This window comes from Camelus bactrianus, chromosome 4, assembly GCF_048773025.1.
Source record: "Camelus bactrianus isolate YW-2024 breed Bactrian camel chromosome 4, ASM4877302v1, whole genome shotgun sequence".
In the NCBI taxonomy this organism is placed as follows: Eukaryota; Metazoa; Chordata; class Mammalia; order Artiodactyla; family Camelidae; genus Camelus; species Camelus bactrianus.
This window is the reverse complement of record NC_133542.1, coordinates 71,653,477-71,681,235: the sequence shown is the minus strand read 5'-3', so window position 1 is coordinate 71,681,235 and position 27,759 is coordinate 71,653,477. Positions and strand designations below refer to the sequence as shown.

The 27,759-nt window shown below is 52.4% G+C and overlaps 1 protein-coding gene across 4 annotated transcripts; it reads right to left on the bottom strand.

Annotated features, from left to right (window-relative positions):
- Window positions 1-1,633: 1,633 nt before the first annotated feature.
- Window positions 1,634-26,991, bottom strand: MIGA2 (mitoguardin 2). 4 transcript variants are annotated; one of them, XM_010951236.3, is made up of 16 exons: window positions 26,855-26,991; window positions 23,943-24,182; window positions 22,851-23,061; window positions 21,463-21,575; window positions 20,599-20,716; window positions 20,083-20,219; window positions 15,297-15,414; window positions 14,195-14,295; window positions 13,485-13,600; window positions 12,511-12,583; window positions 12,253-12,339; window positions 5,978-6,076; window positions 5,521-5,655; window positions 4,717-4,770; window positions 3,821-3,937; window positions 1,634-3,545 (listed from the first exon to the last, which is right to left on the bottom strand). In XM_010951236.3, exons 2-16 carry the CDS (start codon window positions 24,036-24,038, stop codon window positions 3,339-3,341), a joined length of 1,782 nt encoding a protein of 593 aa, XP_010949538.3. In that variant the 5' UTR covers window positions 24,039-24,182; window positions 26,855-26,991; the 3' UTR covers window positions 1,634-3,338. The 4 variants fall into 4 exon arrangements, with proteins under 4 accessions (XP_010949538.3, XP_045369847.2, XP_045369846.2 ...); XM_045513891.2 differs by lacking the exon at window positions 26,855-26,991 and adding an exon at window positions 26,665-26,837; XM_045513890.2 differs by lacking the exons at window positions 3,821-3,937; window positions 26,855-26,991 and having other exon boundaries at window positions 23,943-24,053.
- Between the last annotated feature and the right edge of the window lie 768 nt (window positions 26,992-27,759).

Genomic DNA, 27,759 nt, shown 5'->3' with positions numbered 1-27,759 from the left:
AACATAACCTAAAATATTTTAGAAAAGAACTATATACATGAAATAATATGGAAGGATGTTTATTACTGACTCAAAGTGTTGATTTCATGGGTGTTCTTTATACGGTTTCCTTTTTAACTTTTCTGGACATTTAAAGTTTTCAAAGTGAAATTTTTTTTTAAGTACAGTCGTCCCTCCCTTCTCCACAGTTTTGATTTCCAAGACTGCAGTTCCTCTCAGTCAACCACAGTCCAAAAACATTAAATGGAAAATTTCAGAAGTAAGCTCATGCATTTTATTTCTTTTCTTTTTATATTTTTATTGAAGTGTAGTCAGTTTACAACGTTGTATCAATCTCATACATTTTAAATTGTGCACCGTCCTGAGCAGCGTGATGAAATCTCGTGCCATCTCAAGCCATCCCGCTCTGTCCCCACCTGGAATGTGAATCATCCCTTTATCCAGTGTATTCATGCTGGATACGCTGCCTGCCCTTTAGTCACTTTATAGCCACCTGGGTTATCAGAATGACTATCACAGTATCACAGTGCTTGTGTTTGAGTAACCCTCATCTAACTAAATAATGGCCCTCAAGCACGAGTGTTGTGATGCTACTAATAAACAAATATCTGATTACCTCTCCCACCAAAAAATAAATAAAAATAAAATATAAAAAAGAGTAGTGATGCTGGCAATTTGGATATGCCAAAGAGAAGCAGTTAAATGCTTCCTTTAAGTGAAAAGGTGAAAGTTCTTGATTTAATAAGAAAAGGGAAAACACCATATACTGAGGTTGCTAAGATCTACAGTAAAGATGAAACTTTTATCCAAGAAATTATGAAAGAAAAAGAAATCCGGGCTAGTTTTGCTGTCCTACCTCAAGCTGCAAAAGTTTCAGCCACAGTGGGTAATAAGTGATTGGTTAAGATGGAAAAGACATTAAATTTGTACGATATTTTGAGACAGACCATATTCACATAACTTCTATTACAGTATAGTTATAATTGTTCCATTTTATTATTGTTGCTGTTCATCTCTTACTCTACCTAACTTACCTAAATTAAACTTTATCATTGGTATGTATGTATAGGAAAAAACATAGTATATATATAGGGTTCAGTACTGTCTCCTGTTTCAGGCATCCACTGGGGGTCTCGGAACATACCCCCAGCCCATAACAGGGGACTACTGTTCCTTTCAAATAAACTGTGATGTCCTGCTGCCTGTGAAAACTTCTGAAGAGCTGGCAGGCTCAGATCTGCTCCATTCCTGGTCCAGCCCCTCACCCTGGCTCTCACCAGCTCAGGCATTCACAGTGACCCAGAGACTGAGTCTGTACCTCCTGCCGGGTCAATGCCTTTATCTTAGAGATGTGGACACTGAGGCCCAGAGAAAAGCGACCTCACCAAGAAGCTGCCCAAGCTGGATCCACGCCCAGGCTGCCCATCCACATCTGTCCCTTCAGCATTGCACAGGCGCTCTCCTCACCTTCACCAGGGCCCTCCCTGCCTAGGGACACATGGCCCTGCCAGACTGCCATGTAACCCCAAGTGGGCTTACAGCCCCTACCGGGCTGCCCTCCACCTTTTGCCCTCCTGGCACCTCCCCCAAATAGTACCCCCAAAGAGCAGGTCTCCACATGTGCACAGCAACATAGAAGGAAATCATTTATTTGACCCAGAGTCGATGCACACACGCTCTACCATACAAAAGTTGGAAGCTCAACAAATCAAGTGCCAGAGGCAAGTGCGTAGACGTGTAAACAAAGACAAAATGAAGATGCCGCTTCTGTGTGATTCAGGAGCAAATCAGAGCAGCTGGGGCCCAGGCCCAGGATTACATTCACAGCGAAGGGGAAGTGCAAACGAACGGAATGTCAGGGTGAAGGAGGGCCACCCCGGTCCTCCCACCCAGGAGAGGCGGGTGTGGAGCCAGAACTATGGTTAGTGCACACGGGTCCTACAGGCTGGAGGGCAGGAGCGACCAAGCAGGGGACGGGGGTGGGCTCAGAGATGATGGGCCATGCCCAGCATGACCCATCTCCCACCCTCCTCCCTCCTGCCCCAGGTGGATGAGATCACCCCACCCCTGGGACCCCTTTGCCATTCACGGCAGAGGGATCCCGGTCTGAGGAACCAGGCCCAACTCCAGAGTGTGGACAACCAGGAGTCAGTTTTTCTCCTGGGCTTCCCAACCTGGAAAGGGACAGACCTCAAAATAAAGTGTTAAGGCAATAAATAAAACATCCCACCCCAGGTGAAAACACTGTAGAATTGGGTCTGCAGGGCTGACAGAAACCCTGCGATGTGGGGGCAAAGGCCACCCAGCCTTCCTCTGCAGGACCAGCGGGGAGGCGGGCTCCCCGCCACTCCACGGCTTGAGAGCGTTTGTGCGTCGAGTTGAAGGCAAAGTGCCGGGTATGTTTTTCGTCCAAATGCTGGTCCAGAGGCCTACATCCTCTGACCTCCCCCAATGTGGCCCCGGGGGCCCCTCACTCCTGGGGCCGCCACCAACGGCAGCACAGGTGACAGGCCTGAGATGACCTCAGAGCCTCCAGCTCAGTGCCTAGCACCAGCCAGGGAGTTCCGGGCTCAATGAGGGAGGGGGCAGGGGTGAGAGGACCAGCCCCACCTCCTCCATTGGTGGTGGTGGCAGAGGTGGGAAGAGAAATGAGAGTCTTTGGCAGGGTGAGGGAATGGCAGCATCCTGGTTTAGTCCTTGAGTTTGTCAAGGGCCTGTAACCCACCCAGACATGGCAGGAGAGCAGACCCGTCCAGGTGCCACCCACCAAGGTGGTCCCCACCCTCCATTTGGAGGTGGAAACTGTCTAGGGTGGTGGTGGGCCATCAGGACTGACCAGCCAGATGCCTGGATTCTGAGACGGTCCAGCCCACATACCCTCACCAGAGAGCCCTGCCACCCTCTTTCACCTCCACCCTCCCAGTCTCACTCATCAGCAGCCCTGAGCTTGGGGACCCACACCCAGGGAAGCCCATCTCTGCTTGTCCCAGTTCTCCTCACAACACCGTCCTCTCCCTCAGGCTCCACAGGCCACTGGTCCAGCCTCTTCTTCCCCCAGGAAGAGCTGAGGGCAGTCATGTGGGCCCCCAGGGGTGCCATCCCTCTCCAAGGAAGTTTGCCCCCCGGGACTTGGGGATTCCCAGCTGATGGAGGTTGGGAGAATGGGGCAAGGTCAGGGCTGGTGCCCTTGGCCACCATGGCCTGGACTCTGCCACTGCTGGTGGCCACAGACACCCAGGCCTCCAATGCCAACCCAAAGGAGGGGAGGGGGCAGCCTTCTCTCTGCCATCACCCACGTGAACGAGGCCCAGCGGCCCTCCCAGAGCCCACACCTGCCACTACTGCAGCTCCTCCGGGGGCCCGTTCTCTCGGGGCAGCACACCGTTCAGGCCAATGCTGCTGGCCACTGGCACCCCCAGGTAGCCGAGCAGGATCTCACTGCGGCGCCGGGACAGCTGGAGGATGTCGTCTGCCAGGGCTGGCACCGAAGTGTAGCGCACATTGTCCAGGTCGAACATATCCCTCAGGTACTGCACAATCTGGTGCTGGGGGACGGGGCTGGCGTCGGGCCTCTGGTCCTCCAGACCATCCAAGGCCTCTTCCTTGGCCTTGAGAGCCCCAACCCAGTCCCTTCTGTCCTCGGCTCCTGCCCTCCGGGTGCGTCCTCTGGACCCACGTGGGCCAGGCTCCCAGGGGAACAGGCAGCACCTGGACACAGGCCCAGGCCCTTCCTCCACTCCTGGCACCTCCCAGGGTTCCTATCCCAGGAGCTGGGGCAGGGCCCAGGCCGGCAGCAGCAGACCCAATGCTCCCTGTTTACCTTAAAGAAAGCACAGACTTCAGAGAGCTGAGGCTTGGGACCAAGGAAGCCGAAGGCTAGGACAGGGCTAACGTGCTCCGATACGGAGTAGAAATGGGAGATGAAGCCATCAGGCACCTGTGAAGGGCGGCAAGGCTGAGGGCTGGGACCGGGGCAGGGTGAGGACCCAGGCCCTGGGGTCATATGAAGAGCTCTGCTTCCGAGCTCAGATCATTCATATCCTTGCTGGGTGATGCCGAGCCAGCGACTGGAGCTTTCGAAGCCCTGCTTTTCACCTCTGCAGAACAGGGGCAACCTCAGGGCTGTGGTGAGGGCTGCAAGAGGGGTGGGCCCAGCACAGGAAGTGCCCAGAGCATGTGGCAGTGGCAGTGTTATCAGCTGGGCAGCAGAGCCTGGCTGGCAGAGGGGAACAGTGGATTGCAGCCCAGATAGCACAGCCAGTCACTGCCTGGGAGTGCAGATAACCACAGCCCAGTGGGCAGGAGGGAAGCTCTGCCTGCTCGCGAGGGCATCCTGCCCCTACCCACACGCCTCTACCAAGCCAAGCACCACTGCTCTTGTGACATTTCCCAATGGCCTGCTCTGTGCTGGGCCAGGGTGGAAAGATGAAGCAGATCTATGTGGCCCTCTCGGTCCAGGGAAAGGTAATGGCAGACAAGTGGCCGGTGCTGGATGGAGACCAAAAGGTGCAGCAGGGCCTGGGGGCTCAGCAAGACCTCGCTGCACCAGCCTTTTTCCTCTGCCCACCCCACCCTATCCCAGGCCTCCAATGCCAACCCAAAGGAGGGGCCCCCAGACCAGGGTCCAGCACACACCAACTGGAGGGTCAGCTGAGCCAGGCACCACACTCAGGGTCCCTGCACAGCACTCCCCAGGCACCCAGTCAGCTCACTCACCATCAGCAGCCTCCTTTTGGCTTTCAGGACCGACCAGCAAGCTGTGGCCAGGGCCTAAATCAAAAATGGGACACCCCAGGTTGTCAGACTAACATGACCCATCCTCTGGTCTGGGACCAAGCTCTTACCCCCAGGTCACACCCAGCTCAAGCAGGAAGCTGGGTTCAGCCACCTGGACTCTGCTGCTTCCCTGCCCTGTTAGGAGTCAGACACACCTAGATCTGATCTTGACTCCAGCCCTTACAGCGGGGGCCCCTGGACTTTCCACTGAACTTCTCTGGGCCTCAGATCCCTCCTCTGTAAAATGGCCATGACCCAGCATCCCCGCTTCACTTCAGTGACAGTGGGTATCCATGGTTACCGCCTGTAAACCACAAGCCCTGCCCCTTCCAAGCCACACCTATGCCACACAGCATGACTGCCCTGCGGGGCCCTGTGCTCAATGCTCTCCTGCTGTTCCTCTTTCTTTCCCCCCATATTTTAACTTGATTTAAAGCATCCAAATTGAATAGAATGAATGACAGCACAGAATGAGTAGAATTACCTCAGTGAAAGCACTGTGCAGAAGGGAAATACACAGCACGCTGGTGCTCGGCCAGTGCAGAGAGCAAGGGGATCCCCTGTGAAGCTTCTCCAGAGCAGGCAGGCGCCCTGGATCACAGTGGTGGCACCATGCCCATTGGGGTGACCGCTCTCTAATAGGTGGGAGCCCAGCCTTGGTGCCCAAAGCCAGGGAATGAAGTAGGGTCCAGGCAGACGCATGTGGTCCTGTTAGCATGTGTGCTTGGGGGGGTGGCCACCCACCGTCTCCTTGAAGCTGTCCGACAGCCAGCGGTTCCTCAGGACAGCGAGCACCGAAGATGGGGGGTTCTCCAGGTCCTCGAAGGCGTCCATGAGGATGAAGTCCAGCACGATGTCAAAGAAACTCATGCACACAACCTGTGGGGGCGGCAGCACTCTGAGGCCCGGCTGCCAAGCTGCAGGGCCACTGTCCAGCTGGGAAGACTGAGGCCAGAGAGGGTGGATGTGGGGCCTGGGTGGGAACACATGGCTGGATAGACACACCTCCGTTCTGCAATGGGGTGCAGCCGGAGCCGCCTCCCTCACAGCCTGGGCCTGGGGCAGGGCAGGAACAGGGGCTTATAGCAGGGATGGAGCCGTCTCAGAGCCCCAGAATCAAGGCAGGGCTAGCACAGGCACCTCCTCCCTGCCCAGGTGTGAGGGACCCTAGGACACGGGGGACTCAGCACAAAGGACTCACCCCTCGGCCCTCCAGCTCCAGCCGCGTGGTGGCCCAGGTCTCCGGCCGCAGAGCGTAGCTCAACATCTCCTCGTAGCTCTCCAGGAAGCCTTTGGGGCTCTGTGGGGAGAAGCAGAGTCTGTTTTGGCTGTGAGAGAGGCCCCAAGACCCAGTCCAACTAGATCCACAGAGGCAGGCTGTCTATGGATGGAAGACACACAAAGTCCGGGCCAGAGCCAATCCCTGACCAGTAGCCATGGAGAGAATGAGGCAGGAAGTGTCCTCTGCCCACCTCTATGCACCTCTGCAGAGCCCAGGGCATGCCCGGGAGAGATGCAACACCAGGTGCCCAGAACATCTTACTCCAGCCCATTACTGAGCACCAACTGCCTTCCAGAAGACATGCACCTGCTCCAGCAGGAGCTCACTTTGGAAAGATGCATGAGGTCGAGCCAGCCGCCAAAGATTCAAATCTCCACGCACATCAGCCTCACTGGTGAAATGGGAGAAGCTATAGCCCCACATGAGGGCTGTTCTGGGGGAGTCAATGAACTCGTTCATGTAACACAATCAGGCAATAAATAGTGTATAGGACTGCTGCCACCAGGTACAAAGATGAACAGCACACAGGAGGAATTCCTCACTCTCTGGGACCAGGAGGCTGAGCTGGGGCTTATGACACAATTTGCAGACGCAGGTGTAATTTCTGAATGTGGAAAGCTAGTACACGACAGGGATCAACTCATTTAATTCATACAGTCCTATGAGGAATGGTTCAGTATTGTGCCCACTTTACAGATATGAATCCTGAGGCTTCAGGAGATTGGTGATGTGCCCAAAGAGCCAGGCCGGGTGGAGCTGAACAGAGCAGCACGGGCAGGTTGATGCCATTTATAAAGAACCACAGGCAAGGGGCCACTGGATGGATGTTCACCAAAATATGAACGGGGTGGGGCTGGGGACAATTTATCTTTTTGCTTTTTTGTGTCATCTTCGTTTTTTCTATAACAAGCATGAATCATTTTTATAATCTTTTTAAAAAGCTATTTTTATTAAGCTTTAAAGAGAATTTGCTAGGATGATGCTGGGCTGTCCTTTAACCTCCCTGAGCCTCAGTTTCCTCATACGTAGAAGTCCATGACAGTGAAGGTAAGAGCTGGCCCTCAAGGACACTTTTAATGATGGCTGAACACGTGTGACATTATCTCATACGTCCCCAGGACATGCCCATTGACACACGAAGGGGACTGAGGCTTGGAGGGTTCACGTCTGGCCCTGGGCACAGCAAGGAGGCGGCCTGATCCCACAAGTCCGGAGCCTGGGTGCAGTGCAGGGGCCAGCACCTTCTGAGACAGGGGCGGCCCCAGCTCCGCGGCCCGGGAAGACCCGACAGGGCTGCGTCAGTTACCGCTCCAGACAGGGGCTGGGCGCGGGCTCGAGCACTTAGGAGCTGCTAAACACTCAGCCAAGCCTCTTCTTAATTTCTTAACAAAAGTGAAGCCAAGTCCTGCACTGGGGCAGAGGATGGAGAGAGGAAAGCCATTCCTCTGGTCCTCAGGGAGCAGCTGCAGCGAGCGGCCACCCACAAAGTGCCTACCACCTGTTTGTCCTTTCTTTCTCTTGTCCATCCTTTCACCCTCCTGGGGAGGCCACAGAAAACAGGTTCCAGGCATGGCTGGGGTTGGGCTGACCGGATCAAATCCTGGCTCTGCCCCGCCTCAGGCTTGGTTTCCAAGTGGACAGAGTCCGTGGTCAGGAGCTACCAGAGGTAACAAAACGTGAGTGAAGCGCCAGGCTCGCTGCTTGGTAAATGGCAGCTTCTGGGAGAATAATTAGTTGTCCCTCAGAATCCATGAAAGAGCGGTTCAAATAGCAGGATACCAAAATCCAGATACTCAAGTCCCTTATATAGAAGCGTGTAGCATCTGCATCTAACCTCCCCTACACCTTAAATCACCCGAGATTACTTACAACACCTGACATAATGTGGATGCTATGTAAATGGTTGCTGGTGCATGATAAATTCAAGTTTTGCTTGTTGGTATTTTCTTGGTTTTTTTTTTTTTAACATTTTTAATCCAAGTTGGTTGAATCCACTGACGTAGACCCGCACATGTGGAACCCATGCATACGGAGGGCCAGCTGTACTCGTGTTGATGGAGCAGCTGCCCTGGGCACACACCTGAGCCGGGAAAGCTGTGGTCCTGGCCCTCGTGAGTAACGAGGAGGATGCAGAGTGAGGGGACCATGTGGGGCGGGGCTCACAGGCCCCAGGGGACAAGTTAGGGGAGGCCCTCCTGGGGAAAGAGCTGGGACTCAGAAGGCAGGTGACCAAGGAGGCAGAGGGGGATGGGGGCTTTCAGATACTGCTGTGTGTCCCACCTCCTAATCTGGGTGCTGGGTACACCAGGGTTCATCCTTTCCTTCATTAAATACTATAGATACGTTTTTATAGTCTTGTATATGTATTTCACAATAAAGTAGTTAACAACAACAACAAAAGAATTGAGGGACAGTGTTCCAGGCCTGGAGGGGCCAGCAACGCAGAGACCAGGTCAGGGAGAGAGTCCGGTGTTCTCTAGGAGCCTTGAGCCAGCACAGGCCACAAGGCGGAGATTGGGCTTCACACCAAGGGCAGGGGGCGCGCAGGAGAGTTTAAGCAGCTGGGGGCAGGCGTGTCAGAGGTGCGTTTTAGAACCATTACCGAGGAGACAGGACTCGGAGGGAGAGGCGTGTTCAAGAGCTTTGCTCAAACCCACCAAAGAAAAGAAACACAAGTGGCCAAGAAACATGAATATTTATGCAACCTGATAAATAATCAAAGAAACATAAACCAATGGATAAAGTGAAGATTAAAAAGATTACAGGCATACCTCGGAGATACTGTGAGTCCAGTCCAGACCACCAACCACAACAAAGCCAATATCGCAATGAAGCGAAGTCAGATGAATTTTTTGGTTTCCCGGTGCAAATGAACGTTATGTTTAAACTATACTGTAGCCAAATAAGTGTACAATAGCATTGTGTCTAAAAAGACAATGTATATGCCTTAATTTAAAAATGCTTTATTGCTAAAAAATACTACCCATCCTCTGAGCCACTGGTGTGTCAATCTTTTTGCTGATAGGAGGGTCTTGCCTCGATGGCGATGCCTGCTGCTGGGGTGGCTGTGGCAATTTCTTGAAATATGACACCAGTGAAGTTGGCTACATCGACTGACTCTTCCTTTCATGAATGATTTCTCTGTAGCACACAATGCTGTTTGACAGCATTTTACCCGCTGAACTCCTTTCCAGATTGGAGTTCATCTTCTTAAACCTCGCTCTATCAACAAAGTTTATGTAATATTCTAAATCCTTTGTTGTCACTTCCACAATCGTCACAGCATCTTCATCAGGAGTAGCTTCCATCTCAAGAAAACACTTTCTTGGCCCATCTATAAGAAGCAACTCCCCCCAGGGGAGGGTATAGCTCAACTGGTAAAGCGCATGCTTAGCATATGCAAGGTCCTGGGTTCAACCCCCAGTACCTCCTCTAAAAATAAATAAATAATTAAATCTAACTACCTACCCCCCTCAAAAAATAAAATTAAAAAAAGCAACTCTTCATCTATTCAAGTCTTATCATGAGATGGCAGCCACTCAGTCACATCTTCAAGGTCCACGTCTAATGCCAGTTCTCTTGCTGTTTCCACCACACCTGCAGTTACTTCCTCCACTGAAGTCTTGAACCCCTCAAAGTCACCCAGGAGGGTTGGAGTCAACTTCTTCCAAACTCCTGTTAATGTTGATATTTTGACCTCTTCCCATGAATCACCAATGTTCTTGATGGCGTCTAGAATGGTGAATCCTTCCCAGAAGGTTTTCAGTTCACCTTGCCCAGAACCATCGCAGGAATCACTATGTATGGCAGTCAGAATCTTATAAGACTTATTTCTTAAATAAGACTTGAAAGTCAAAATGACTCCTTGATCCAAGAGCTACAGAATGGATGCCGTATTAGCAGGCATGGGAACAACATGAATCTCACTGTCCATCTCCATCAGAGTTCCTGCGTGACCAGGTGCGTTGTCAATGAGCAGTAATATTTTGGTTTTTTCTTTTTTTTTTTTTTGTATCTTTTTTTTTTTTTTTTTTTTGTAATGAAGGTCCTGGGGATTAAACCCAGGACTTCGTGCATGCTAAACATGTGTTCTACCACTGAGCTACCCTATACCCCCTGCAGTAATATTTTGAGAGGAATCTTTTTTCTGAGTAGTAGGTCTCAACCCTGGGTTTAAAATATTCAGTAAACATGTTATAAAAAAGATGGTCTATCCTCCAGGCTTTGTTGTTCCATTTACAGAGCACAGGCAGAGTAGATTTAGCATCATTCTGAAGGGCCCTAGGATTCTGGGAACAGTCAAGGAGCACTGGCTTCACCTTCAAGTCACCAGCTGCATCAGCCTCTAACAAGAGAGTCAGCCTGTTCTTTGAAGCTCTGAAGCCAGGCATTGACTTTCCTCCAGCTATGAAAGTCCTAGATGGCGTCTCCTTCCAATAGAAGGCTGTTTCGTCTACACAGAAAATCCATTGTTTCGTGTAGCCACCTTCATTAATCCTCTTAGCTAGATCTTCTGGTTAACTTGCTGCAGTTTCTACTCCAGCACCTGCGGTTTCACCTTGTACTTTTATGTTATGGCGACTGCGTCTTTCCTGAAACCCCATGAACCACCCTCTGCCAGCTTCAGACTTTTCTTCAGCTGCTTCCTCACCTCTCTCAGCCGTCACAGAACTGAAGAGAGTCAGGGCCTGGCTCTGGATTCGGCTTTGATTTAGGGGGGATGTTGTGGCTGGTTTGATCTGCTACCCAGACCACTAAAACCTCCTCCCTATCAGCAATAAGGCAGTTTTGCTTTCTTTATCATTCTGTGTTCACTGGAGTAGTACTTTTAATGTCGTTCAAGAACTCTTCCTCTGTATTTACAACTTGGCTGTTTGACACAAGAGGTCTACCTTGTCTCAGCTTTCGACATGCCTTCCTCATTGAGCTTCTAGCTTTTGATTTAAAGTAAGAGACAAGCGACTCTTCCTTTTACTTGAACACTTAGAGGCCATTGTAGGCTTACTAATTGATGTAATTTCAATACTGTAGTGTCTCAGGGAATGGGGAGGCCAAGGAGAGGGAGAGAGACAGGGGAATGGCAGTCAGTGGAGCAGTCAAAATACACACAACACTTACTGATTAAGTTCGCTGTCTTACATGGGTGTTTGTGGTACCCCAAAACAGCTCTAATAGTAACGTCAAAGATCACTGATCACTATTAACAAATACAATAATAATGAAAAAGTTTGAAATAGTACAAGAATTACCAAAATGTGACACAGAGACACAAAGTGAGCCAATGCCATTGGAAAAATGGTGCCAAATAGACTTGCTGGACACAGGGATGCCATAAACCCTCAATTTGTTAAAAACTGTGAAGCACAGTAAAACGAAGCCCGCCTGTGCTAGCACCCAGTACTGGCCAAGGCGTAAAGAGACAGCCTTACGGTGCTGGCAGGGACTTAAGCTGTGAAGGCATTCCAGAGCATAAACTGGCAAGATCTGCCACCCATCTGTGCCCAAGACATGGCGCTGCCACATGCGGGCTTTGCCCCCTAGAAAAGCTCACAGGTACCTAAAGAGATCTGTACCTAAAGAAATTGTAATAGTCGTCTCTGGGGCAGTGGAAACATGAGACGGAACCCAAAAGCCCATCCACAGAAGGATCAGGTTAACCACAGCCAGCCCACCCGACAGAACACTACACAACTAATGCATCTCCTGATACGGAAAGATGGACAAAATACACTCTTCTACAACAAAACCAAGTGGCAGAACAGCCCACAGAACACAAACCAAGCTTTGGAAATTCAATTGCAGTGTTCAAAGATCAAAATCTTTGGAACTAAGTGGGAGGAATATATTATCAGACCGTGGGCAGCAGTTCCCTCTGGCAGGGGGTGTTCAGGGAGACCTTGTATGGTTTGCATCTCATACTCAGTCAACTTTATAAAACTGTGTTACGTTGTAATCAGAGGTAAAAGGCAATACGGATCGGTATATTTCAAAATAGCCCAGCAAAAAAAAAAAAAAACCCACTCTTTCCCCACTTTCCCATGGCCTGCAGAATGAGGTCAGAACTCCGTGGCTTGATTTTAGATTGGGTTTTTTCTTTTTTCTTTTTTAACAGAACTAAATAAACGTTAGAAAAATAAACAATTTTAAAGGTAGGGGAAAGGAAACTTGAGAAGAGAGCCCCCACCCCCTGCTACCTTCTCAGCCTTGGTCATCAGGCCTGTCACCATCTGCCGGCCGACCTCCCCAAAGAAGAGCTGGTGACTCTTGTCTTCCAGAAGGCCCTAAGGAGTGAGGAAGGCAGGGAGGGGGTGAGCTGCTGGATAGCAGTCCCCCAAAACCACGGAGAGGGCAGAGCAGGGGGCTGGGCAGGTGAGCCATGTGGGCAGAGGCGCCTGCCTGACTGCTCCCACCCCAGGCTCCATCCTCCCCAGGTGCCCCTGGACCACACCCACCTCGAAAGCCTGCCGCACACAATGCAGCTTGGCCAGAAAGTCCTGGTCACTGTAGCAGCCCAGCAGTTCTGTCCTGCGGGGAAGCACAGAGCGTCACCCAACCTGGGCCCCGCCCAGCGACACCCCCTGGAGTCAGGGTGGAGCCCTGGGTGGCCCTGTCTCCACGTGGCAGTGTGACCTCAGGCAGGGGTTTGCCCTCCTCTAGGCCTCAGTCTCCCCCAAACCAAAGGAAGAGGTTGACAGGATACTCTCTGAGCCACTGGCAGGTGTAGTCGCTGAGGATCAGGCTGACCTCAGCCTCCTTTAGGCCCCAACCAGCAAAGGATCCTCCCTGGCAAAGGACCAACATGGCCAAACTGCTCCCAATCCCAGGGCAAGGCTTCCTGGGGTGCCTGGAGGCACCCTGATCTGGGCCCTTCATCCAAATCCCCAAGGCTTCAACTGGGGCTCTCGACCACTTTCAGTCCATGAACTTTAAACACATATCCTTAAATCTGGGAGTCATACAGAACAATGAACTTGAAATGGGTAAGAGCCCTAAATATACCACAGAGGGGAAAACTGAGGCTAAGAGAAGTCAGGAGACTTGTCCAGGGCCACATGCAGGACCTGGAGAGAGCCCACATCTGTCTGTTCCCAAAGCCTGGCTTCTGGACCGCGTCTCGAAGGGCTGTGCAGAGCACAGGGCTTAGGAACAGCGCCCACTGGGCTTCTGTGGTTGGACCCCCTGAGAACTTACAAGTACAAACGATTATTTTATTTCGTCATACTAACTAGTTATTGTGATCACTAACTCCAGACCTGCCTGCCTTGTACTGGGGTCATCCTAGGCTTTCCGGGGCTAGGGCAGAAGCCATGGCCAGCCCACCCCATCCTCAGCCTGGCCCAGCTGAGTCCTCACCAAGTACCACTGGCATCTCCAGCTTCCTCCAAGGGGACAGGCCCCTCCAACCTATCTCCTCCCCCACGCTCACCTGAGGGTCCGGCAGGGCACTTTGCCCTCCTTCACCAGCTGCAGGGCCTCCTCATAGGCGGCAGCAGGCCTGGAGAGTGGGATTGGGTAATTTCCGACCTGCAGGGACTCAAAGAGCTGGGGGCAGGTGCAGGGTTGGGAAAGAGGGGTGCGTGAAACCGTGTCAGCAGCATCCCGGAGGGCAAGGGCGCCAGCAGGGGACACCCTAGGGGCCAACCTCTCAGAAGGGATGTCCGAGGGAACCCTGGTTGGAGGGCTGGAGGCCTGGGTTTGAGTCCCACTCTGGGCCTCAGCATCCCCATCTCCAGGTGCCCTTCCCAAAAGGACCACCTACTGGACACAGACCCACATCCTCCCATCCCAGACAAGGACAGCTGCCTAATACACATGGCCATGGCAGGAAACTAACGCCAAGCAATGGGCACACAGTCTGGAGAAGGGAGAGGCCAGTGTGGGCTATAGCTGTTGGGGACGGGGACCCCTGCCCTCACTCACAGGACCTATGACCCCTGGTTTTTCAGGCTTCCGGGTCCCCAGCAACTTTGAAGAGTCCCCAGGGAGCAGCACTTGGCAACTGCCAAATTCTGCTCCCATCAGAGGAAATGCGTTCACTTTCCCATGACCCAGGGCTTGCACCCTCCAGGAGCTACATACACAGGGACCCTCGCCTTTACCCCATTCCCCCACGCCCATCCTCCCCACCCACATCACCTCGGTGGCGGAGAAGAAGGAATCCTCTGAGGTCAGGCTGTCTTCATCGTCTGCCCGCAGGCGCAGCGAGCCCTCAGTCAGGGGCAGAATGAGGGTCCGCTCTGGGCAGAGTCAGAAAAGAGGGGCTGAGCTGAGATTCCTGAGATCACCAAGCTTTGTGGTAAACATATGCCTAGACTCCCAGTTCTGGGTGGATGATGCTGATAGGCGCAAAGGCCCCTGGACCCTGAGGCCTAAGGCCCCTGAGCTCTGAGGGCAGGCTGTGCTGTGAGGCCCTAGGCAAGTGTCTCCTCCTCTCTGACACTCAGCCACTGATACCAAAAGGCCACTCAGCACTGCCATCCCCGCCTGCTCAAGGGCGAGGGGGTCTGGACCTTCAAGGGTGTTTAGGAAAGGTCCATCAAACAAATAAGCAGAGGCTCCAGCCCTGAACACCCCAGCAGCCTTCTCTGCCATGTGGGGAGGCCAGAGGAAGGAGGACTGCTCCAACAGGGACAAACCGTGGAGGATGTGTCACCTCGGCTGGCCCTCGCTGGGCCCTCGCTGCCACTGGTGGAGCCGGGGAGCACAACACTCAGCAGTCTGATGTCCCCCCTCAGGGCTGACAGCACCCAGGGAAGGGCCCTGGGGGTCACAGTCACTGCACAGGGTCTGGTACACAGCGAGCACGCTGGCTGAATAACTTCATTCCCTCTCAGTGATGTCACACCCTTGACCTCAGTGGGGCAGACAATAGCCCTTGTGTTCTTTGGGCTAATCTCCGTGTGAGCCACCCCTCTGCCCACCCAGCGCCCACAGGAGAGGGCGCAAACCAAAGGCCTGGAACAGCTGTCAGGGGAGATGCTGACACACAAGCCCCAAGGCCTGCATCCCTCGATGGGATGGGACCAGGTTCCCCGGGCCAGGGGCCTCATCCCAGCTTTGAACCTGCGGGTCGGGCCTCAGTTTCCCCATCGGTGCAATAAGGTACTGATCGGACGAGGTTCTGGGCCTGGGGATTCTGGTTCACCTGATGCACTGAGGGAGTCCCAGCCCAGTTCTCTCGCAGCGTGCCCACTTCCCCGCAGCCCCCATCCGCCACCCGCGCCCCAGGCCTGCTCACCGAGGTCCAGCAGCACACCGTCGGATGGGAAGGTGGACCCAAACTCCTCCTGCAGGTGGTAGGCCCGGTGCAGGAGGGATTCCAGCTTCTCCGCAAACTCCCTTCGCTGTGACTCCGGCTGTGAGTAAAACAGTGATGGTCAACCCAGACCCTAGAAGCTCCCCATACCAACAGCTGGCCCCTTCCCTCACCACAATGGGGTCCCAGCCCCTGGGGAAGGGGGAGACGGCTCTGAGGCCCAGCAGCAGGAGCGCAGGTCTAGCCTGAGCTGCCCAACACGGGAGCTGCTGGCCACGTGCGGCCAGTGAGTATTTGAAATGCCACTGTCATTACTGTGGCCAATCCCAACTGACATGGGCCATAGGTATACATTCAAACACTTAGGATCCCCCCAAAAAGCCCCAAGAATACAAGAGTGTGAAGTACCCCAGTGATTTTTCATTCTTGATTACATGTTGAAATGATAATATTTCATAACATAAAATATATTATTAAAAGTCAATTCACCCATTCTCTTTTACTTTTTAACATGATCTCCAGAAAATCTTAAATGAGACACATGGCTTCCCACTGAACAGAGCTGCTCTAGACCCAAGCAGACCTGGTTCAGATCTTGACATCACCAGTTCCAGAACTGTGTGACCTTGAGTAAGTAACTCCCCCATTCTGAGCCTCAGTTTCCTTATCTGTCAACTGAGGTAAAAGAACCTAATTCCTAGGATTTTAGAAGAAACATGGACAAGGTATACAAAGTACTTCCCACAAGACTGACCCACGGTGACAGCCCGTGAGTGTTGGTTATTATAACAAGAGGGCAGTTCAGAGCCAGAAAGAGCTGGGTTCAAACCCCACTGTTGCTATCCTGTGTGCACTTGGGAAGGTATCGCACCCGTGGCACCGCAGCCTGTGGCCTCAGTGACCTCCTCGCGGCCCTCGGCCTCCAGGTTGGGGTGCGGGAAGAAGGGGGCGCTGCTCCTTTGACCCCAGGGGCTGCCGGGCCAAGGGACCAGGCACGGGCAGGCCTGACGCTGTTTTCCACGGGGGCTGCCAGATCCTGTACTTGCACGTAACCAGACCCTGGGGAGGAAACAAGGGCCAACTCGGGCCTGAGGCCACTGGGGAGGAAGAGCCGGAAGCACTCGGAGGGGGACAGTAATGATGGAAGCGGCTCCCCTCACTGAGCACTAGGCCTGGACCAGCACCTCACTGTTCACCCTCAGGGCTTCCTTGAAGACAGCGGTTACTGTGACCCCATTTCACAGAGAAAAACTCAAGGAGGTTAAGAGGCCCAGCTCACCCAGCTAGAGCCTGGCAGACCCCGTGGGTCCCCAGACCCGCTGGTCACCTTGCTCAATTCTCCGACAGGGCCAGACCCCGCTCGCTGTGGCCAGCAGAGCCTTGCAGCTCAGCAGAGATCTGCCAGCTCTGTCTCGGTGAAGTCACTGTGGGTTTGAGAATGGTTTCTTAGATATGACGCAGATGACCAAAAAAAAAAAAAAAGATATACTGAATTTCATCAAAATTTAAAACTTTTGTGCTTCAAAGGACACCATCAAGAAAGTGAAAAGATAACCAACAGAATGGAAAAAATACAGACAAATCATTTATCTGATAAGGGACTTGTATCTCGAATATAAAGCAAAGGAGGAGGCGAGGGTATAGCTCAAGTGGTGGAATGCACGCTTGGCATACACAGGGTCCTGGGTCCACTCCCCAGTACCTCCTCTGAATAAATAAATAAGTAAACCTAATCACCTCCCCCACAAAAATTTAAAAAGTGACAAAATAAAATAAAATATTTTTAATAAATAAAATAAAGCAAAGGACCTGAATAGACATTTCTCCAAATAAGATACACAAACAGCTAATAAGCACATGAAAAGCAGCTCAACGTTATTAGCATCAGCGGAAAACAACTCAAAAGCACAGTGAGACACCACATCATACCCACTAGGATGGCTAGAATCAAAAAGTCAGATAACAGCAAGTGTTGACAAGGATATGGAGTTACTGGAACTCTCGTACACTGCTGGTGAGAATATAAAATGGTGCAGCTGCTTTGAAAAATTTTTGGCAATTCCTCAAAACCTTAAACACAGAGTTACCATAGGACCCAGCAACTCCACTCCTAGGTATATACCCAAGAAGAAATCTGAAGAGGATATTTTCACTTTTATAAAAAAGGCAAAAATTGAAAATAGCATTCAACATTTGCCTGTTTTTATTTTGGAGGGAGGACAATTAGATTTTTGTTTATTTATTTATTTAACAGTACTGGGGATCGAACCCAGCACCTCATGCATGCTAAGCATGCACTTTACCACTGAGCTATACCCTCCCCCCTCAGCATGTTTTGCATTGAACTATTTGTATAACATGCACTGCCAAGCTCCTTTCCCGGGAACTACAACCAGCCTCTCAGCATCCAGCCCCTGTAACTTTGAACTGTCTGTAAGCATCTGCGTTTTATCTTGATGAATTTTGCACATCTATTAGGAAGCTGTGTCCTGTGGTAATTAATTACTTCTCTTGATGTCATTTTGGCTTAAGAACAGTTTCACAGGAAGGCTCTACTTTCAGATGGTGGGAGAAATCTGTACACTAACAGCCACTGAACCATACAATCTAATATGGTGAATTTTATGGTATGTGAATTATATTTCAATAGTTATTTAAAATCCTTATAGCATAGTAAAAAGCCTGGAAGGTTATCAAGTAGTTGTGCCTGGATGAAGGGTAATAGGTATCAATAATACCAATGTCAAAGATCATTTATTGAGCACCTGTGTGGACCAGAACCCTGGTCCTGGTGCCCTGCCGAGGGGCACCAGTGCACAGGGAGGCTGAAAAGCCTCTGCCCACATCACACCACCATGAGCTGTCTGATCAGAGCCTGGGCTCTTTTTTTTCCCCTTTTTTCTATTTCTGTAGTTTCTCACTACTCTATTAAGGAACATTTTGTTGCTTTCACAGAAAGAAAAACAAGGAAAGGTTTATAACTTTAAGATAGAGTAGGAGCAATAAATACAATTTTGGAAACAAAGTCACCTCCCTTCCTCCTCCTGCCCTAACACTCCCACTGTCTTCCCACGAGCAGAGGGGCCCTGACGCAGCGCTGAAAGCTTTGTATGCCCCAAGCACTTCCCCAGCCGCCATGACTTCCAACCACACTGGTCATACCTGCGTGATGGCCTCAGAGAGAATGCCCCAGCTGGGGTGGAGGGCAGTACAGCTCCAACTTACTACCTGCTGTACCAGACATGTCCCCACACTGTGCTGCAAATTGTCTCCCAGGCTCCCCTGCCATCTGGCTGCCGGCCAACAGAGGCAGGTGGAGGAAAGAGGACAGGGGGGTGGTGAGAACCTCTCCCCTCCTCTTCCTGCCTCACACAACATCCCTGCCCCCACCAACCCACCACCCCCGCCCCCAGTCAGACCCCTCTGTGATGTGAGCTCCCGACTCCTGAGCTCTGAGCACCACCACCCCAGCTCTGGGGTCCTTCAGCAACTCCCTCACCTGTGCAACGTATTCCCCGGGTTCAACTCCCTCCCTTTCCAACACCTGAAGTTGTCCCCATTCCTGGCCTCCCCAGAGAGACGGCCTCCACTTTGACCTCGCTCCTCGTGGCGGACGAAAGCTCATGTTTGGTTTTTTAAATACAGAAAAGTATAGAGACTAAAACAGAAACAGCCCATAATACCTACCACCTATACACACACTGTCCAGAGCTTGTGCCCAAAGTGAGAAGTCAAACAGTAAAGAAAGGCACAGAAAAGTACAAGAAAATTCTTTGCACCTTTCCCTGCAGATCCTCTCCTCAAAGATCACTATTAACGATTTTCTGTGTATCTGTCCAGAGGGAAATAAAAGTGCATGTCCACATCAGCAGTTACTAATCAGCATACATAGGGATGGACGACTGTCTTTTTAAAACGTACACACAGGTCGTGAATCACTGTTATATATTTGTAACTTACATAATATTGTACATCAGCTATATCTCAATAAAAAATGTATACATGGGTCACACTATACAAATCCTGATTCTTCCTTATTTTCATTTAATAATATATAGTAGAGAAAGCAACCTATCAGCCCACAGCTTTCTGTCAGCCTTTTAATAAGGGCTGCGTAGTACTCCAGACTCCTACTGATAGGCATTTAGAGTTTCCAGTTTTTCGTGTTTTTTAATTATTACAAAACAATGCTTCAGTGAACCTTCATCCTATGACATATATTAGGCATGTTTTTAACAAAAAATGTTTTATTTTAGCTTTTGTACCTTATTTCTCTCTCCTGATACTGAAATAATAAATATTCATTATAGAAAACTCGGACAGAGCCAAAAAATGTATAAAGACCACGTGATCCACTCAACTATGAACACAGGCTGTTTCCCTCCAGCTCTTCAAGAATGCATATTTTCAGGGGGCAAGGGCATAGCTCAGTGGTAGAGTGAATGCTTAGAATACACGAGGTCCTGGGTTCAATCCCCAGTACCTCCATAAAAAAAAAAGTGCGTATCATCCTCACATAGTCAGGATCACGTTGTAATCATCGTGGTTTCCTGAGAAAGTACCAGGCTTGTGCTAAGCACGTTACATGAATTTTCTTACTTTGTTGGATCAACATTCTGGTTAAGGGGAAAACGCCCATCCAAGGGGAACTTACGGGCTGGCAGGAGGCAAGGCTGCTAGCCGCCTCCCAAATTTGGCCGCCCCTCTGCCACACCCCCACCTTCCCCATGGAGCTGGGAGGAGGAAAGACCCAGGGAGGTCCGCCTACCTCAGACAGTGCCTCTGAAGCAGTCTCGGGGTTCCGGAGGCTGTCCCCCGGTGTGGGGGTGCTGCCGCTGTCCCCCCTCTGCCCCACGCTCAGTGCCTGCTCCCACTTCTGCAGAGCCTCCTCAAACAGCTCCATGCCTGGGGACAGGTGGGGAGAGAAGGGAGAGTCAGGCCCCCTCGCAGAGAGAGGGCATCCGGGCCCCACTCGATGTCCCTCAAGACGGGGCTCAGAAGAGTGAGGGGGAAGAGGGCCCCAAGGGATGGGAACGGGCAGGACCGTGTGGACCGGGTCCTGACCCCTTTTTCAGGGCTGGCCAGTTTGCAGGCCTTCATTCAGACCAGAGTTATTCCTGGAGACTGTCCCCTGTCCACAAACAGCTGGAAACTACTGAACCAGGGTTTGGGGTAAGAGTGTGGGGTGGCAAGCAGCACCCAGAGAATCCAGTCTGGGCTCCCGGGAGGAGGCCACCCTCCATCCTGCCCCGGGGGAGCCCGAGGCCGGCCTCCTGGCCTGCACCTTGCATGTAGAGGCTCTCAGCGTTGCCATCGTTGTTGGTCACAGACTCCTCCATCCCTCTGGTGTCCCATGGTCCCGAGCATGCAGCTGTGGGGCTGGATGAGTTCACCGCCACCATCTGGGCACCAAGTAGCACCGAAGAATAAGGGGTGAGGACTTCCCAGATCCTTGGCAGGACCCCGAGTCTTCCCCACTGCCTGACCACATGCCATATGCCCTCTCCAACAGCATCCCTGAAATTAGCCCCCCACCGCAGAGGCCAAGCCCTCGACAGCCTGGTGCCACCAACTCCAAACGCCTGAGGGAGGGTCACAGAAATGGCCAAAGCCGGAGGAGGCACTGAGGCCAACGCCTGTCTCCAGGCTGTGGGCTCCTCCAGGATGATAGCCATCTCATGCTCACGCCTAGATCCCAGGGCAGTGCCCAGCTCAGAGCTGCGGCTCAGTGCTTGCTGGATGAATTTATAAATAACTGGATGATTGAATGAGCCAAAGGCATTTCCCGAGAGAAAATATACTTCTTTGTCTTATTTGTCTCTAGCCAAAGCACCTAGTAGCTCCTGGCACAGAGCAGGTGCTTGCTCAGTCTGATAAATGAATGAATGAGTGAATGAACGAACTTTCATGGATACGTATCTTTCCCAAGAGACCATAAATTTCTCCTCTGCACCTATCCACCTCCTTCTCACCAATACCCAGCACATAGTGATCGGTGACAATCTCTGAGAGCCTACAGGGATGGATGGATGAGTGAATGAATGAATGAGTGAATGGAATCCCTTCTCCCATCTTCCTACCAGCCCATAAGCCCCCTGAAGGCAGAGGCTGGAGCCCCAAAGCGGGACAGGCACCCTGATATCCTCACCGAGGCCAAGCTGTGGGAAGAGCCTGAGTGCTTGCTGGGCCCGATGGAGGAGATGCCGCTCAGAGTGTCATTGCTCTTGCTACTGGGGCTCTGTACCCTCCGGCTGGAGTAGCCTGTGAGGAATAGGAGGGTAGGGGTCACACGGGCTTCGCACCCAGCCTCTGCATGGGCTGTTTCTCCCCTCCGGACCCCTCTCCCCTCCTCCTCATCTGGAAGCCTGTCCTGACTTCTAAGTCAGGATGACAGCAGAGCACGCCCAGCGCGCACACCTAGCAGCAGAGTACTGACCCGGAGGGGCCTGGATCTGCCGGGATAAGCCTGGGAATAAGGCCCAGCTATTTCCACCTCCTTCTTACTCAGCCTTCCCTGTGTTGTTGATTGACTGACTGATCTGGAATTCTCCTCCTTCCAAAAAGGATTTGAGGCAGCAAATTTTTAAAAATACACGGACTTTTTTTTTGAGTGAGAAAAGTTGGGAAGGCAAAATAAGGTGAAACCAGAGATGGTTGTGGTACAGGGCAGGCAAGCAAGAGGTTGGTACAGAAACAACTCTAGGTTTCCAGGGGTAGGGGGTGCAGGATGGCCAACTCAGAATGGAAACCCAGCCGTGTCAGCATGTCTCAGGGTCTTGCTCTAGACTAGTCTGCAAACGTTTCTGGACTGAAAAGACAAAATTTCCCTTTTGCAATGGTAATTCACAGTTAAAATTCACTGTCACACGGGGAGATTTTGCTTCTTTAAACAGGTTTCTCCCAAGATAAGAGCCTGTGGGAAAGCAATCTGGATGTGGCAAACGCTGGGCTGCGGGGTTACCAGATTAGCGGGACTCTAAGAGGCTTTTAAAGCCACAGCAGAGGACACAAAACAGATCACTGGCTGCCAGGGGCTAGGGAGAGGGGCTGACTACAAAGGGCACTGGAGAGATTAAGAGCAATAGTTCTCAACTGCAGTAGTGATTGTATGACTGACTATATGTGTTTGTCAAAACTCATGGAATTGTGTGCTAAAATGGGGGAATTGTACTGTATGCAAAGTAAACTGTAATGTAAAAAAAGAGGCAGGTGGGGAGAGTACCAGATGGCTCAGGGACCACGTGGCCCTTCCTGCTCCTGAGCCAGGGGCTCCCTTTGCTGGATGGAAGAGCTGCGCCCCACCAGTCCCCTCTGTACCTAATTCTCCCTCAGAGTCCTCAGATAATGAGAACCACTGCTTCCGGCGGGACACGTGCATCTGGCCGCATCACCCACCAACTCTTTACAATAACCTGCTTTACAGGTGAGGGGGACTTGGCTTGGCAACAGAGTTTCACTAGCCTGAGATCCCAGCTAATAGGGGCCCAGCTGAGACTCGACTCCAGGTCAGGCCTGTCCCCACCACCTCATCCCTACCTTTCTTCACCGACGGAACCTTCCTGGCCATGAGGATGGGGAGGGGCACTGTGCCCAGATGCTCTCCTCCCATCTCGGGGCCAACCTGCTTCTTCTTCCGCCGACGCCTCTTCAGCTGGTGGGCGGCCAGGGCCAAGGCCACAGTCCCCAGGGCTGTGGCAAAGAGGACCTTCCGCAGGCCTGGCGTCAACCGCAGCTGGGAGAATGCAGACTGCAGGAAAAGAGGGAGGCAGCCATTACCTTTCCCTGGGAGAGCTGCCTTGGGGAGCACCTGAGAGGCAGAGAACGCTTCAGGCTCTCAGGGGATAGTTCCTGACCAGGAATGGTTGAGGTGGGGGGACGTGACCAGCCCCTCTGAAACCTCTGGACCACAGAGATGTAAAGAGGGGAACTGAGGATGGCAAAATGACACAGCCGAGGAGATCACGTCTGGAGTCTGGCAGGTATCCCCAACACCATCAGCCAGGACTCTACCGGCAGCAGTGACTGGGCGCCTATGCCAGGTCCTGCACCAGGATTTCACCTGTGTTACCTGTCTGAACTGAATGCCCATCATCTTCCAGGTGAGGAATCCATGGCTCATACAGGTTAGAACACATGCTCAAGATGACAGAGAGGCAGAAACTGAACCCAGGTCTGCTGACCCCATTTCTCAACAACTCAAAGACAATGATATTCACTCCACCCGACGGTCCATCTGTACATGTCCCTGCTCTGCCCTCACTCTGCCTGCTGGACTGGGAGCCCCTCGGGTGAGGCTGCATCCCACAGAGCAGAGCTTCAGGAAGCGTCAAGAGGCATGGTCAGCCACAAACATTTAAGGTTGGCAGGGAGGGCATTTACTAACCCCTTTTATAGACTGAGAAAAATGAGATCAAGAGTTCACATAGTCCTAGGGTGAAGACTGGGCTTGGGACCTCAGACTCCTAACCCAGTCCTTCTTACTCTGCTCAAAGAGGAGACACCAGATGCCTGGGACAGCAATCAGAAGGGTCCAGCTTTCCTGGATTCTAAGGGACCCTGGGATGAGTGGCTCAGTGTTTCAAGGACCAGGGGGGTTTAGGGCAGGACCACAACCCACACCATCTTTACCTGTCCAAATGTTGTATATAGGAACACAGGGATCTCAGCCACGGTCATGGCCAGCGCCTGGATCATGGACATGCCCTCAGTCCTCCGAAACGCCATGACAGGACCAGCACCCCCAGCGAGAGGCCGTGGGGCTGAGAACTTCCAAAGAGAACGTCTTCAACTGGTTGCTGGCTGGGTCCTGGGCACCTTCCACGCCCCAAAAGGACAGGGACACACATAACAGAAGGTCCCTCCAAGGAGCTGAGAGACAGAATGACCAAGTCAGCCACAAGGACGTGCCCATGGGAGCACACAGAAATGCAGAGTGCCCTGGGGGATGAGGCGGGAGCATCCTACGTCTGGAATGCCAGGCTTGGAATGAGGCCACAGCCTTCTGCACCTGCCAGCAGGAAGACAGCCAAATGCCCCACAGACCCTCTGCCCACCCTGAGCTCTGGCAGCAGAAGGCAGTGTCCCTGGCACGCTGGCCCAAGAGCAGACCCAGAGCCTGGGAGTTGGATAAGTTGCTCTCACACTTGGGTCTTTATGCCACAGGTCTTCAAACTTATTAAACATGCTAAACAAAAATCTTAGGCCTCTAAATGGTAGGACCCCACCTGAGAATCATCATATCTTTTTGACCTCCCACAAAGCCAAGAATGTTGCACTTCCTGAGGACAGTATTATGAAAACAACAGCGTATTTCCTCAAATAATAACAGCTACTACACATCATGTGTATTTCATGTATTTTGTGTTGAGTCCCCTACGAACGCTATTTCACTGAATTATTACAATTCTGTGAAGTAGATTCGACCTATCTCCTCCACTCCCCACCAATGCCAGTTTCCAATGAGGAAACTGAGGCTCAGAGAGGCTAAGTCAGGAGTCCAAAGTCACACAGCTGGCACAAGGTGGAGTCAGGACTTGGACCAAGATCTGTCAGGCTTCAGACTCTGTGCTCAGTATAGTCTTTTTGCCATATTTGCTATGGAGCAGGCAGTGGGAGCCCCAGCAGAACCGCAGACGACAAGGGCAACTTCCTCCTGGGGAGAACGCCAGGGTACCCCATGGCCCTATTCCAAGGCCAGTAAATAAGTGGCTTGAGCACACATAACCCAGTCTCCAAGATCCTGCAGAATGCTCCCCAACCGTCATCATCAAGCCCAAGGATGCCTTCAAGGTCTCCTGGGAACTCAAATGGAAGGAATGTGCAGGCCAGACAGACCCTATCCACCTGGGACGGCGGCCAAAGTCACTAGACCAGCACAAGAAACAGCTTATCCCCAGTTAATAGGAAGGATGAAGGATCCTATCAGTCTAGCTCTAGTGCTGGGCTGTGTGTGTGGCAGTGGTGAGGGGGTGGGGGGGCCGGGGCAGGGATGGGGGACAGGCAGGGAAAGGCTCTAGGGCTGAGGAAACTCATGTTATCAAGGGTTAAGGGCTTCTTGCCAGGAGACTGCAAATTGAGTTATGTGACCTCCAGTGGTCAGTGCCCGAGTTAATATCATAAGCCACCTCTGTAACACACACACTCCTTGCAAACTTGGCCCAAACCTCAGAACAAAGGGAGACGAGAACTTCAGAGGACCAGCAGCTACTATTTCCCAAGCACTTGTTTTAACAGGCTAGGCTTGGAACAGTCTCTGCGAGGAGGCTTTTGAGTCTAGTTGTTCACAGAACCCTCACTCACAACAAGCACTGTTTACCTCAACGACAGGAAAACTGTGGCTTGGAGAGGTAATCAACCTGACGGAAGTCACTGACTAAATGGCCAAGCTGGGATACGACCTCAGCTCTGGCAGACCCCAAGGCTGTGCTGTTTCCCCTGTGCTGCCTGCTACAACAGCCACCTCTCCCTCCATGGCACAGTTGCAGGACTTCTGGATCCCCAGGTGAGAAGCCCACCTGGAGTTGCAAAGATGAGCCTGAACACATGCTCAGGAGTGAGACAGGTCTGTGGCCTGGCATTTGCCTGCAGGAAAGTCAAGAGCAGCCTCTGCTGCCCCCACTGAGGAAGAGTGGTAGGTGCCAAGTAACAACATCCGCCCCCAAGACTGCTTCACTCCAGGGATGGATCCAGATCTAGCCCAAACCGTTCCCTGTTCAGCCCCCTGGCACTACCGAGGGCCGAATGAGACAGGCCTCCACCTCTTCTCCCATGGCAATGTTCCCCACCACGTGGACACTCTCAAAGCCTTCCCCACCTGGGGAAGTCATCTCTCCTGCCCTGTAACCTTGGGCGGGAACCTCATTTCCACCCCCACCACAGCACTTACAATCCCTCAGCTTGGATGCCCACGCTTTCCATCTCGGGCACCTCCTCCCCTGCCTTGAATGACTCTAGCCTGAGCACCCTTCATTCCGCCTTGACCCCAGTAATGTCCCTTGAGCCACTCTCTGTCCAGTCTCCGTTCCTTCTACCCTGGCAGGACACCTCATCAGTCCGACCCAGACCGGCACTGAGCACTCCCACACTGGATCTCAGCAGGGTCCCCTTCTTCAGAATCCGCTCTTTCCGTTCCGGACAACTCTTTGAGCAGCCCCTGGTCAGGACCTCTCCTCTCTTGCCCCGACCCCCGCAATATCCTTGAGAGTCGTCCAGATGCCCACTGGCGCTGCGCACGGCCGGCGCGCTCGCTCCTCCATCTCGGTACTTTCCCAGTCTGGGTCTGGTACCTGCTCCTGCTCCGATCTCGGCAATGTTACACGTCCGGGCATCTCTTCCCTGACTGGGTACCTACCGTTCCACCTCTCGCGCAGCCCACGGCTGGAGTACCTTCTCATTCCAACCTGGGCCCTTCTAGTCCAGCTGAACAGGGACACCTGCGCCCCAACCCAGTCGTCGGCTCCCGCTCGCTGCAAGTCTCTGTTCCGGACCCCGCCGCGCCGCCCGCCTGCCCAGCTGGCTCAGCCCGAGACGCCGCCACTCACCCAAGATCCCATCGCTGCGGAAGGGCAGCGTCTCCTTCCCCGGCGCCCGCTCAACCAACCTCCGGGCCATCGGAGGCGTGGCCTCACGCAGGGCCAAGGTTTCTTTGGCCAATGAGAGTCACCGACCCCTTCTGCACCGCCTCGGCCTCTAGACTATTGGGTGGGTCACGTGACCAATCTTGCCTCACCGCCCCCTCCTCTCTCTCTGTTCTGCCCCTTAAGTGCGGTTGAGGCGCGGAAGTGACCTTTTCTCTCCTGTGATTGGCTATCGAAATTAGATTGACCTCGGTGGCTGAGTAGGGCGGGGCCGCTCTTAAAGGGACTGAGGCGGAACAATCAGGTTTAGAAGGGGATTTGTGGAAGGGAGCGTCAGCTGTCTGAGCCCTCGTATTTGGTCCCTCTGCCTCCGCTGGTCTCACACAGACAAGTTCTTCTCGCCTTTCAAGCGCCCACTTTCCAATACCACCGTCTCTGACATCCCATAGCATCCTCCTAAACACTTGCCACTCCACCTTCAGGATTTGTTTGCAAAGGTACCACGCCTCCCTTACCAGAGGTTGTCTCCCTGAGAGCTGAGAGTGATTCGATTCTGACCGCCCACTGTGCCTTGCACTAAATACTGGGTTTGGAATTAGGGCCACTTGAGTTGGAATCAGGTTCTACCACTTCAGCTCTCTGAAGCTTACTCAATTTACCCCTCTGTAAAATGGGAAAGGAATTCCTGCCTCGCCTGAGTAACAGGGCTTTGGTGCTGCTCACAAGAAAGCGGGGGCAGAGTCTATAGCCATATCACCCTGAAAGAACGGGATCTTGGAAGCTCTCTCAGGCCTGGTTATACTTGGATGGGAAACCACCCTGGGAATACTGGATGCTATACGCTTTAAAAAACGTGTGCGTGGCGGCGG

Excerpts from the sequence above, each read along its gene's own strand:
- MIGA2 (XM_010951236.3), bottom strand. The coding sequence starts at position 24,038 with ATGGCGTTTCGGAGGACTGAGGGCATGTCCATGATCCAGGCGCTGGCC. Across the intron at positions 21,576-22,850 it reads GGTTCCGTCGGTGAAGAAAG|GCTACTCCAGCCGGAGGGTA; the intron begins GTAGGGATGAGG and ends TATTCCTCACAG. Across the intron at positions 14,296-15,296 it reads CGGTGTGCTGCTGGACCTCG|AGCGGACCCTCATTCTGCCC; the intron begins GTGAGCAGGCCT and ends GACTCTGCCCAG.